We start from the raw sequence: 13,210 nt of genomic DNA, 5'->3' as shown, positions 1-13,210 counted from the left end.
GGCTTCTTGGTGGGACACTGTCCAGCTTCCCCTGTGAGCCTCAAGCTCTCTTAGGACAAGACCCCTTGTTCCAATAGCAGGAGTGCCTGCTAGGTGCCCTATCATTTCAACATTGATGCGGAGAACTAGATGCAGGCAGCCCTGGGGAAGGGAAGGGGAACAGGCCATTCTGACCAAGTATAAATTAAATGTAGGGTTTTATTTTTATCCTTTGCACTTTAAAAGGCCATAAATCAGGCCTGCACAGTCTGTGACCCATGGAGCAGAACAGCAGAGGGCTGAGTTCAGTTTGGTGGGTCACTAGCCTCATAGGACTGCTACAAATGATTTTGGGGGTTGGGGCATCCTTTTTTAAAAAATAAATAAATCAGGAAAAGAGTTAATACAGGCAGTAAATAACAGTACTAGTGGCTACACAGAAATGGTACTATTCTGGTAATACTCAAACTAGTCAGCTAGAACTTAAAACATACTTTAATAATCACAAGAACAAAAGTTTACCAGTTCCATTGCCATCATATCCTTGTAAATAAGGAAAACTATCCACTTCCCAAGGTGAACTAGCTGAAGTAAGAAATGCTGTGAGGTCGCTAAAGCTGGTATTCTCTGGCAGTTTCAAGGCTCTCCTTTGAAAATGAACTTTGGGCTGGATCCGTGCACCTAGCAATAAGCAAAGGAACAGAGCAACTAAGCAAATGAATGTGACAATAGCCATCTACATGAAGCAAGGTTTCTAGAAATGCAATTATAACTTTAGTAGCAAAGCCATGATATTCCCCATACTCCCCACAGGATTACATTTATGATATCTATGGGAGATAGCCAGCATTCATGGTTTGCTTAATTTAATGGATTCCAGTGAAAGCAAACAACGCCAGCAGCAATTACCGTTCACCAATTAAGCAAGCAATAAGTGATACAAGATCCCAATGGTTAATTCAGCAGGATGTTTGGCTATTTCATCTAAAAGGAAGCCACCATCCCTCTTCAAAGTCAAAATGTACCTTTAACGGTGCAGTCCTATGTATACCTTCTCAGAAGCAAGTTCCATTGCATTCACTGTTAAATGTGCCTAAGATTGCTGTCTAAAGTTATCTGCAGCTGGAAACAGCTACTTGTTTCAGTACATGTAAATCCTGAAGGTGAGCAAACGATCAGGCACACAGAAGTGATGTGACAGGGCAATGCAATTCAATGTACATCTGCACAGTACATTTAAAACACAGAACTGCCATTCCCAGTGTTTCCTGGAAAGGAGGACTGTTAAACCTTTATGGGAATTGTAGATATGTGATGAGCACAGAGCTCTCCTAACAATTCTCAGCCCCTTGACAAACTTCAGGTCCCAGAATTCTTTGGTGTGTGTGTGGGGGGGGGGGGGGAGAAGCCATGACTACTAAAGTGGTAGAAGGTAAAAAAGGTAAAGGACCCCTGAATGGTTAAGTCCAGTCAAAGGCAACTATGGGATTGCAGCGCTCATCTCGCTTTCAGGCCGAGGGAGCCACCATTTGTCCACAGACAGCTTTCCGGATCATGTGGCCAGCATGACTAAACTGCTACTGGCGCAACGGAACACCGTGACAGAAATCAGAGCACACAGAAATGTCATTACCCTTCCTGCCACAGTGGTACCTATTTATCTACTTGCACTGGCGTGCTTTTGAACTGCTAGGTTGGCAGAAGCTGGGACAGAACAATGGGAGCTCACCCCGTTGCAGGAATTTGAACTGCTGACCTTCTGATCAGCAAGCCCAAGAGGCTCTGTGGTTTAGACCACAGTGTCACGTGTAGGGGGGCTCATTTCTTCTCCAGGTGTTCTCTCTGGGTCTGCGCCTTCACTTGCATTTACCATCCTGCTGTAAGAAGTTACACTCCCTCCAAAGGCCACATGCAGGCCCTTTGAAGAAAGTTCCGGAGTGGAATCATGTCCAGAGAAACCATTATGGTCCTCCCCAGGTTTCTGAATGGCTCTCATTCATTAAATTCCTGCTACTTTATAGTCACTGAAGCAAGGCAATAGTTCCAGAAAGCCAGGAGTACAGGAGTCTTTGCTGGCTCAGGTGTCAAGAAAAGAGCTATCACCTCAAACCTCCATCCTCCAGGTGTAGAGCAACTTGGCTTGATTCTGCTGAAGAGTTCAAACAATCTGCCCATCATATACCAAGCCTCCACCCCTGTGGAAATCCCCTGTAGGGGAAGCCGTCTTCTAATGATTTATGCTTTCCTTGAACTCTCAACCAACAATGAACTTTTGTTCAAAGCCACTTAATGGGATTGGAGGGTTTGGAGTCTTGGAAGGATTAGAGACAGCTTCATGTAGTATTTATCATTTCAGGTCCCATTAGGTATCTGCTTCTGAAGCCAAAAGCACTTCTCCACAAATTTGTACCATTAACAAAGCTTTGCAGCAAACACAGCCAGGCCCCATCTGCAAGCTTTTGCATAACATGCAAATGAAGATTTAAAACAGCTGTTACTGTATTCCCAAGAGCTTCTTTTTCAATACATGGAGTGTACTTAAAGAAAACAAAAAAACCCTGCCAATCAAGGATTAACTCCTTATTACAAGGTATGGTATGTGGTTCTTGGATGACCAGCTATATTGCTTTGGGGTACTCATTCAATACATATAGCTTTAAATCTGTGTAAAAATGAGTTAAGGAATCATCATTTTAATGCCTACTCAAAAGATGAGCTTTACTTCCAACAGCTTTCTGTCATTTACACTAGATTCGTAACTGAGTGCTTCCCCCGAATGAAGTAGTAGTAGTAGTAGTAGTAGTAATAATAATAATAATAATAATAATAATAATAATAATTAATTAATAAAAATTATTTATACCCCGTCCATCTGGCTGGGTTTCCCCAGCCACTCTGGGCAGCTTCCAACAAAATATTAAAATACAGTAGTCCATCAAACATTAAAAGCTTCCCTAAACATGGGTGCCTTCAGATGTCTTCTAAAATTCTGGTAGTTGTTCTCTTTGACATCTGGTGGGAGGGCATTACACAGGGCGGGTGCCACTACCGAGAAGGCCCTCTGCCTGGTTCCCTGTAACTTGGCTTTTCGCAGTGAGGGAACCGCCAGAAGGACCTTGGCGCTGTACCTCAGTGCCCCGGCAGAATGATGGGGGTGGAGACGCTCCTTCAGGTATACTGGACCGAGGCTGTTTAGGGCTTTAAAGGTCAGCACCAAAACTTTGAATTGTGCTTGGAAACGTACTGGGAGCCAGTGTAGGTCTTTCAAGACCGGTGTTATGTGGTCTCGGCAGCCGCTCCCAGTCACCAGTCTAGCTGCTGCATTCTGGATTAGTTGTAGTTTCCGGGTCACCTTCAAAGGTAGCCCCACATAGAGCGCATTGCAGTAGTCCAAGCGAGAGATAACCAGAGCATGCACCACTCTGGTGAGACAGTCTGCAGGCAGGGAGGGTCTCAGCCTGAGTACCAGATGGAGCTGGTAAACATCTGCCCTGGACACAAAATTGACCTGTGCCTCCACGGACAGCTGCGAGTCCAAAATGACTCCCAGGCTGTGCACCTGGTCCTTCAGGGGCACAGTTACCCCATTCAGGACCAGGGAGTCCTCCACACCAGCGTGCCTCCTGTCCCCCAAGAACAGTACTTCTGTCTTGTCAGGATTCAACCTCAGTCTGTTAGTCGCCATCCATCCTCCAATCGCTGGTAATCTCCAGGGACAGAGCCTTTTCAGTAGTGGCACCCCAATTATGGAACAACCTTCCCAGGGAGGTACGACTGGTGTCATCTAGTGTTTCCATATTTGGAAGAGCAAAAAAGAGGACAATATGACAGCCATTCAAAGCAAATAAATGCAATCTGTCTCAAATTTTACCCCTGAAAAAGAGGACACATGGCAACCCTAAACTTGGCAGTCTTTTCAGCTCAAGTGAAGACCTTTCTGTTCATTCAGGCCTTTCAAATATTCAATGTAGTCTGGGCCTTTCAGTTTTAAAATCTGTTGACTTAACTTAGGGTGTCTGGTGAATTTTGTTTTCATTGTTATTTATGATGATTTTGATTCTTTGTCTTATTTGTATTCAAATTGTTCTCTTACCTATTCTTTTTCTTACCTATTTATTTGTAAGCCTCTTTGTATGAAATTTATGTTATGGGGAGAGATACAAATGTTGCAAGTGACCACTAAGGCAACTACCTAAGTGCTTTCTGCCCCCAATAAAAATAAATTCATATCCAGTTATGTACTCAGAACCAGAGCTTGCAGTACAAACTTACGTCTACTCAAAATAAAGCCTCACTGTTTTCAGTGGGGCTTACTCCCAGGTAAGGTAAGGGCAAAATGTTGTGAGGGTAAAATGTATGCCGTATTGAGCTCCTTGGAGGAAAGGTGAGATATAAATGTAATAATAAAGTAAAATAAATAACGAACACTTTTCACTTAGAACAACAACAATGTATTGGAACAATTAAAGCAGCTTTCTAATTTTTTTTAAATAAAATATTTTCTTGATTTACAAAAGTGTGTGCAATGTCTCTCTCTTGTATTCCCCCCCCCCCATGTAACATTTTTACAAATCCGTTTCACACAATATGAGCACAAACCACAGACAGCTGCTAAATCTGGGGTCCCTATCAGGGCACCTTTGGGTACAATGAAGCCCCTGGAGGCTTGCAAAGCCCCTGAGCCCCTCCCTGGCACTCATCGTCCCTTTTGTCAGGAGGTGGCAAAGGTAGCTGGCAACCCAAGACATTTCTCAAATATTAAGAGGTCCCCTTTTAAAGCAGTCAAAGGCAAATTGAAGGTAGCATTTTTTTATTTTTGCATATTAGCGAAGTTAACTGTGAGAAACCCTGGAGCATGCATAGCTCCCCCATGTTGTACAGTACATAGTGATATTTGCTCTACCTCAGGGATAGCTCTGCTCAGTCATAAATCTCTGCCTGTGCTGCTTTGCATATGCATATGGATGAGTATCCACAACAAAAACAAAAGCAGCAGAGTAACACAGAATAATTTTATTATCTCCTACGACTCATTGCAAAAAAAAGAAACCTCTCCAAGAATCCTCAGCTGCAGCTTAGACAATACATGCTGTGGAGCAGAAGCGCAGTTTTGGCTCCTTCAATACAGGATGTATTGTTGCAAGGTGTTGGGCTGTGGCTTCAGGCCATAACAGCAGTACAGACATAAACCGGTTCCACTGCCATGGTTCCTTTCCCTCAAGGAATTGTGGGATCTCTTTTAAGACAGAATTTTCAGCACCATCACAAAACTACAATTGCTACAGACAGCAACTGTCAACTTTAAAGAATTTACAGCTGTGAAATGTGCATGCGTAATCCAAAACCACTAATAAAGTCGGCTTTTTTTCTCAGAGAGTTTGCTGTATTCATATGCAGATTATGCATATGTAATTAATCAAGCAACCCAATCTCCTGCAATTTATCTGTATTATTTGTCACCTACTATGAAAACCTCAGGGTGTTCAATTCCATCTTGGGAGACACACAACTTAAAACTTGCTTTATAAAGAGCAAATATCTGTTTGGTTGTTTTTAAAGGGATCAGTTGGCCACATGAGTTGCATCTAGGAGCCAGGCCTAAGAAATTATTAGGTAAAGCCAGTAGAGGCTTTTACTGGCTCTCCAGATCACCTAATTCAGCTCCGCTAACACACTGCAGTCTCTCTTCCTGCCACGATCAGGATGCCAAGGTGGGAAAAGGCTAAAGTCCTAGCTCTAGCTGTGGGACAGGTAAAAACTATTATGACAAAGTAAAGAAGGTCCCTTTACACCACATACCTTGAAATCCTGAGACTATCTGTACAACATCTTCATATACCATTAGAGTAGCTGAACGTTCAGGAAGAAGGCCAAGACTTAGAGAAGAAAACACTGTGGAAGGGAAATTGGTTAAGTGCAATATAAAGTAATATTGAAAAAAACTCTTTCCTCCAGATCCCCAATCTTTCAAAGTTTACCAGCTAATGCCTTTTTTAGGTAATGCATTTGGGTAATGCATTTGTTTTCTGAACTACTGCATCTACCAAATATGTCACATGCATTGGCTTCAACAACTTTTGTATGCAGGAGTTTGTACATTACGTGTCCACAAGTAGAAGATCAACTTAGACAGCAAGAATGAAAGAATCCCGATGTATAGGGAGAGGAATGACGAACATTCTACAAGCGGTACACCACACGTGATCACTTTTTTAAACACATGATGGGAAATACAGTCTCATTGTCCCCTTGAAAAGGACTTGAAAAGTTTACATGGCAGATTTGGTCTATATAAGGATCTAGCTCAGCAATCCCTGGTGTCCTCCAGACTAGAGTCTCTCAAACTTGGGTCTTCAGCTGTTTATGAACTATAACTCCCATCATCCCTAGCTGGCAGGACCAGTGGTCTTGGATGATGGGAATTGTAATCCAAAAACAGCTGCAGACCCAAGTTTGGGAAACCCTGCTCCAGATATTACTGGGCTTCTGCTCCCTTTAGTCCCAGCCAGCATGGTCAATGGTCAGAGGTGATGGGAGTTGTAGTCCAAAAACATCTGGAGAGCTGTCACCCTACCCAGTCTTAAATGCAAGTTGTACTGGAATTCAGATTCAGTGGATACAGCACAATTTTTCTAAAAATAAAAACAGAATTCAAAATCTAAGGAAATACTGTAATTAACAGAGTTCATTAAAATTTTGCATCAAATTAAATGTTTTAGTTCCTGTAACTACAATTCTAGAAAGAAAGAAAAACATTTTTTCCAGAAGATGGGGGCACACCCTCCAAATCTGAGGTGTTGTTTAACCGATTTTTTCCCCAGCAAACAAAGGAGCTTGGGGTCAGTACCACTAAGTATTAATCTGCAAGACGATCTGTATCTTTCAAAAGTCAGGAGCAGTTTCCCTGAATTCCAAACATTCTCCATGAAGTTGGGGAACCACTAGTTGTATTTAAAATAGCAGGAGATACCCGCCAGTAGTCATGTAAACATTATATGTATAAAGATAACCACATTTACATTTGAGAATGCTCTGCTAAGCATTAATAAATTCACACTATAAATCAGAATCTTCTCAAATTTCAGCTGTTCCATCACAATAATTTCTTTGCTCATACTAAAAGCACATATCGGGCATAATGTACTACAAGGAGAATGAATTATGGAATAGGTAGTTCTGAAGGATAGAAATATAATAATTTATTTCTTTTTTGCACCTAATTTTTATTGGTAAGAATTGAAGCCAATGCAATTCAAATAGCTTGAAGAAATGAAGAATATGTACCAGTGCAGTTCCCAATTAATCAGCAAATCAAAACAAGCACAGCTATGAATGTTCCTGAGATTTTGACTCCTTTTTGACAGTATATTAGCTATTTGTAAACATTAATATACAATAATTAAAAATCACATTTTATTGTCTTCATATTATTTTCACAAATAACAGCCTGTCCCATAGAACACACCTGGTAAAAAGTCTATTGTTTTTTATTTTTACTTCCAAAATAATCTTAACACAATAACCTTAACAAACAAGAAAGAAAACACAACACAACACGTTAACTACATGCTTATATAAATAGCACAGCTGCATAATTGCCCCATTACCAATTCATTGCATGGTTATAGTATACTTTAAAATATTTAAGGCACATTGCATATATTATTAGAGATCTTAAATTACTCTAAATTGCTGAAAAGTGCTTCCGTATTTGGATTTAGAGCATTATTTTTGCAAAAACAAATGAAGACCATTTTGCTGTAGATTTGTTCCAACTTTGTCTTCTTTCATTTATTCTTGTGTAGGGTACTAAGGCGATCATGAGTGAAAAGCCCCCCATTTTATATTTCCATTCTCTTAATGTCCCAGAACATTTTTCCACCTGGCACAAAGGACAAGATGCTGTCTGCCTCATTCTGCACCCAGAAGCCAACTGGACAGGCAGGCGAATGTTACTTTAACATCAGCGACAGAATAGCATCTACCACACCTGAAGGCAGCAGGCAAGTTTAGTGGGTGCAGAACAGACCACACGGTTCATCACACAGCTCTGTCCTCCCAGTTCCTCAACCTCATTCCCTTCCCACCTCCTCCCAGTACCTGGGAAGAATGGGATATAAATATGCTACTACTACTACTGTCCTGGTTATTATATGGATTAGTTCTTGGACAGTCTGGGACAACCTTCCTCAACCTGGTGACCTTCAGAAGTTGTAGGACTCCAACTCCCATCAGCCCCGTCTGTCACGGGTAAAGGTCAGGGTTGACGGCAGATGTAGTCAGGTTACAGAGTGCTGCTCTAGGATCACTGGTTCATCCTCTCACTAAGGGCCAAACCCAGGCCACAAAGTTAGGGAGGCCTCCCTAGTTTTTCTCTTTGTTATCAGGTTTCCTCAAGCTCTTCTACCATCCCTTAAATGTTTTTGGGGTTCCCAGTGGAGGAACTTTAATCACCAAGGTTTCTCCCACCACGGCTCACAGCTGAGCTTATGAAAGTCTTGTTTTACCTCCATTCAAAGCCGTGTCCCAGTTGGCAGTATCCGAACTGAAGTAAAAGCCAGTTTGAAAATAATAATGTTTGCACACTTTGAAACTTGTGGTTTGCATTAAGCTGCATTAATTTATTATTAGTCATAAAGAAGCATGGTTTTGCACCACACATTTTTCTCCCCCCCCCCTTTTTCATCTCATTTGGTCATTTATCAGAGGAACTAAGTGCAAATAAGGGGACAAAATAATAGCTCCTTCTCACTGCAATTTGTGGCAAAATGCCTAATGAACTCAGCAGAGGATGCCCAAACAAGCGTTCCTTTCAGAAACACACACTCATTTCAAGTGCCTTCTCTTGAAAACACACAAAAAGCCTAGTTCAGATTTCAATGACTTGTCAAAAGCTCTGTGAAACTGGTTCTTTCCTCAAAAAATTAAAACAAAATCAATATTAAAAGCAAAAAAAAAATGCACTGTAAGGACCCCTATATACAAGAAATATGGGCTGAAATAAAAGGAATAATCTACCCTGCACGCTAATGGCACCCTCGAGTCCCTCCCACTCCCCCTGCCAAAATTTTGATTAGACATGAAAAAAGAAAAGCAATCTTCTTTAGTTCATCATTTTTCAAATACAGCAACAGTGGCTGCACTGAGTCCCCAGCATCTTCTGATGCAAGCAGCAGGGCACTTGTTCACTCACTGACTAGAAAAGGGTGCAACTGTGCCTCACACATGCCCCTATGTCTCACCTGTAGGAAAGGCATAGCTCAGTAGCCTTGCATGCAGAGAGTCCCAGATACAATCACTGGCATCTCTAGGTAGGGCTGGAAAAGCCTCCTGCCCCAAACCCAGAAGAGGTACTGCCAGTCAGTGTAGACTGCACTGACTGAGTTGGACCAATGGTCTGACTCATTATAAAGCAGCTTCCTTTGTTCTATATCTCACAGCTACCTATCAGTTTGAGAACCTCTGCTCTCTTTAATGCATGACTGCTCTTTTCAAGCATGCCAGGTCAGCTAATATCAGAGATATTTAACTCCAAAATGGAGGAAATATCGATGAGGAAAACGGGCGAGGACATCCTCATCCAGAGGCCAAAGAAAGATCAGCTGAAGTGATTCTCCCCTCTGGTCAGAAATAATTCTCTTCCCCACTGCCAGTTACCGTAGTCTGGCCCCATCCATTTGCTAGGGCCGGGATAGGCAAGACGGGGCCCTCCCATAGTTGTCAACGTTTCCCTTTTTTTAAACGGGAAATTCCCTTACTCTGAATAGGATTCCTTGCAAGAAAAGGGAAAAGTTGACAGCTATGGGCCCTCCAGATGTTGCTGGACTACAGCTCCCATCACTCCTGATCGCTGGCCATGATGACTGGGGCTGATGGGAGTTGGAGTCCAAAAACCTCTGGAGAATCAGAGATTCCTCATTCTGGCTTCACATTTTCAGCTTCATTATGACCCAAGGCAAAACACTGGCACTGAAGCCAAGCTAAGGAAAGCACGGTCAAACTAAAGGCCTAACCAGGGGAGTATGAGGAGAGGCACTGTTCTTACTGGGCATCCATAGTCTTCTCATCAGGTTATTATCATATTCATATCAACTACCCTGGGCCCTAAAACTGGAAGGTGAGGCCTCGTTGGTGGTGCTGATACCAGGGGCTGCTGGATTTGCACTGACCCAAGACAGGGCATTTTCAGTGGTAGTTTGCCATTTGAGAGAGGTGCACCTGTCTCACTGACTTTCAGTTTTAAAACAGGCATTGCCCAGGCATTTATTTGATGGCTGAAAGGCCCCCCTTTTCCTGACAACCCTGAGATAACTGTTTTTAAGTGCTCTTAGAATGCTTGAAAAAATATATATGTTGTATTATTGATGTGTTTGTCACCATGGGCTCCTTTGAAAGAAAGGATGGGATATAAATGATGAATGAATAAATAAATGATAAATATGATTTTCAGCATTCAGGGGTTTTATTTTGTTTTGTTCTTAAAAAACCCCCACAGTTTTGTACCCCCCCCCTTTAGAAATAAAATCTTACCTCAGAACAAAAATAAAGATCTCTTACCAGGCAATCTTATTGGTTTCCATGGTGCAGAGTTTGGCACGTAAGCATGTTTAGTCGCAGTAACGATCAGCTGACTGCCCAGCTTATACTGAAACTTGATGAAGGCAGTGCCATCTGCTCCTGAGGTTCCAGAGGCAATGGGGATCTGGTTGGTAAAAATCTCAATAAAGGCTTCGGTGACTGGCTGATGTGTGCTGGCATCACTTACGTGGACCTTCAGAGTCACATCTGCAAACAACAACAACAATGTAGCAGTTAACCTTGGGGAAAGCTTCGCATTCCACATTTGCACGAAACAGGTGCAAAAAAAGAGAGAGGTATATATGAGGTATTGAAGGAACGGGAGTACCCATTCCAAATGCTGGGGTTAACCTGTAAACTCCGTATGATCTTCACTTGAGCACCTTCTCAAGGTACGCTTGCTCCCACTGACCCCAACAGGAACTCCCCCTGCAAGTCTAATTCCAAAAGGGAGCGGAGGGTTTTGTTGGGATGGCAATGAGAAGGGGAGAAAGACAAAAGGGGAAAGTGGCCGGCAAGGCTTGGCAGAGAGAGAGAGAGAGAGAGAGAGAGAGAGAGAGAGAGAGAAGGGGGTGGTCTAATGTTGGCTCTTAGCCTTCTGCCAGCTCCACCCCTTCACACCTTGGCTACCCACCACTGCTATAAAGATGTTAACAAAATGTAGGTTAGAATCCAGAGAGATGAATAATTGAACCTTAGGGGGTTTTCTGGGGGGTGGCGACAGCTTCCCCTTCTGAAAGCTTTCCCATTCAATTCCGAAACTGCATTTTAATACAGTAACCCCTCCCTCCCACCTTCTCTGTCTGTCTGTCTGTCTGTCTCTGTGGTGGAAGTAAAACCAGGAAGGAAAAAAAGGAGAAGGAGAAGGAGAAGAAGAAGAGGAGGAGGAGGAGGAGTCTGGATTTGATATCCTGCTTTTTCACTACCCAAAGGAGTCTCAAAGCGGCTAACATTCTCCTTTCCCTTCCTCCCCCACAACATACACTCTGTGAGGTGAGTGGGGCTGAGAGACTTCAAAGAAGTGTGACTGGCCCAAGGTCACCCAGCAGCTGCATGTGGAGGAGCGGAGACGCGAACCCGGTTCCCCAGATTACGAGTCTACTGCTCTTAACCACTACACCACACTGGAGGGGTGGAGAACAGCTTGGAGGCCAAAGAGAAATTTCACACCCAACTTTTTATTTGTAAAGTTTTTGTGCCACCTTCTCCCCATCTGCTTTATAAAAGCAGAACTGATGGGAGGAAAGAGTTTCAACAGCACTTTGACCTCGTGCCGTGAAGGGAAAAAATCCCAGATCCAACTCCAGTGTGCCTGTGGAGCAGGTGTTTTTCTAAGTTGTGCCCCCCCCCGAAGTTGACCACTGGGCTGATGGGAGCTGGAGTCTAACACCCTCTGGAGGGCCACAGGTTTGCTACCCCTGCTGTAGAGGTTTTGCCTGTGTACTCCTGATTTACAACCACAGTAACTCAGTTCTGCATATCTTACTTATAAATACACAAAAAGCTGCCATTTTGTAGAAGTTTCTGAAGAGCCAATCTGATCCTGTTCTAGAAGCTGGTGCCATTCCATGGATACCATTAGGTGCTAATAGGTCAATTAGGAATTGACGTTCCTGATCTTTAAGAATGCATTACACAACCCCATCCTTGCTAAAATACACTGTGTTATTATTTACAACAGTCACGATCCAAAATTCACTCTGAGAACAAGTACTTGCTGTCCAGATTTTTTCGGCCTCCCACACATGTGCCATTCTTCAATAATGTCACCATAGCAACAGCATATGATTAAAAAAGACCCAAAACCATCCATATCACTGTGTTCTATATGCAAGGGGGTAAATCTCTACCAATTTATGGTATGAACACACAACTTGCCTTCCATCATATTCATATTTGTGCTACAGATGCACCAAATAACCAATTCATTTTACAGACCTATCGCTACATTTCTATCAGCTCTGGTGTGCTTAAAGATTTGTTTTATTTAACCAAATTTATATACCACTTGATTGTAAAAGACAACAATGAGGCATGCCAAATTCTTTGCACCCCATTGTTCAAAAATCTGACACCCAGGCAGCCATCATGGTGCCCTTCAGATGTTGTTGGACTACAATTCCCATCATCCCTGACCACTGGCCATGGTGACTGGGGCTGATGGTAATGGTAGTCCAACCATATGGGCTACTCTCTGCCCTAGTCTGGGAATGGAGTAGATTTCCCTTTGGGTCCCTTCCAGCCCTACAATCCTTTGATTCGGAGATTAATACATTGAAGTTTCCAGCTCACACACTCAAAATGCTTCAGAAATTCCAGTCAAATGTGAAACGCTGTGTATATTAAGGAGAAACCGATTTGTGATTTGTACTTCTACAAGTTGTAAAGTAAGCAACAAAATGAGCTCTTTTCCAGAATATGAAACACCTTGTAAGAAACTGAAGCTCTGTGCTCTAAAGCTAGCTAGCTAGGGCATGCACCGTTAGCATTCATTTTCCTTTGACTTGACTATTAATTCAGAAGAACCAGTGTAGCAAGGAATAATATGGCATGCAAGAAACAATAGTGAAGTAATAAAAGGGGCAGGTGAACATTACAGCTACAAAAGACTGTTCAGAAGCACCGATTCTAAAATTACACATTTTATACTGAA

At 42.6% G+C, this 13,210-nt stretch overlaps 1 protein-coding gene across 3 annotated transcripts in view; it reads right to left on the bottom strand.

Moving 5' to 3' along the window:
• Positions 1–13,210, bottom strand: part of FAM171A1 (family with sequence similarity 171 member A1) — an 81,308-nt gene that overhangs the window by 37,772 nt on the left and 30,326 nt on the right. For 2 of the 3 annotated variants that reach the window (XM_080974411.1, XM_080974410.1), the window contains exons 2-4: positions 10,537–10,764; positions 5,779–5,871; positions 502–660 (exon numbers count right to left, since the gene is read on the bottom strand). In XM_080974411.1, coding sequence (XP_080830537.1) covers positions 502–660; positions 5,779–5,871; positions 10,537–10,764 — 480 coding nt within the window. Of the gene's footprint in view, positions 1–501; positions 661–5,778; positions 5,872–10,509; positions 10,765–13,210 lie in introns of those variants that run through there. The other variant, XM_080974412.1, reaches the window with a different exon arrangement.

Source organism: Podarcis pityusensis (genome assembly GCF_964106645.2).
Source record: "Podarcis pityusensis genome assembly, chromosome: 12".
Classification (NCBI taxonomy): domain Eukaryota; kingdom Metazoa; phylum Chordata; class Lepidosauria; order Squamata; family Lacertidae; genus Podarcis; species Podarcis pityusensis.
Note: the sequence above shows the minus strand (reverse complement) of the source record. Positions and strands in the feature narration are given on the sequence as shown.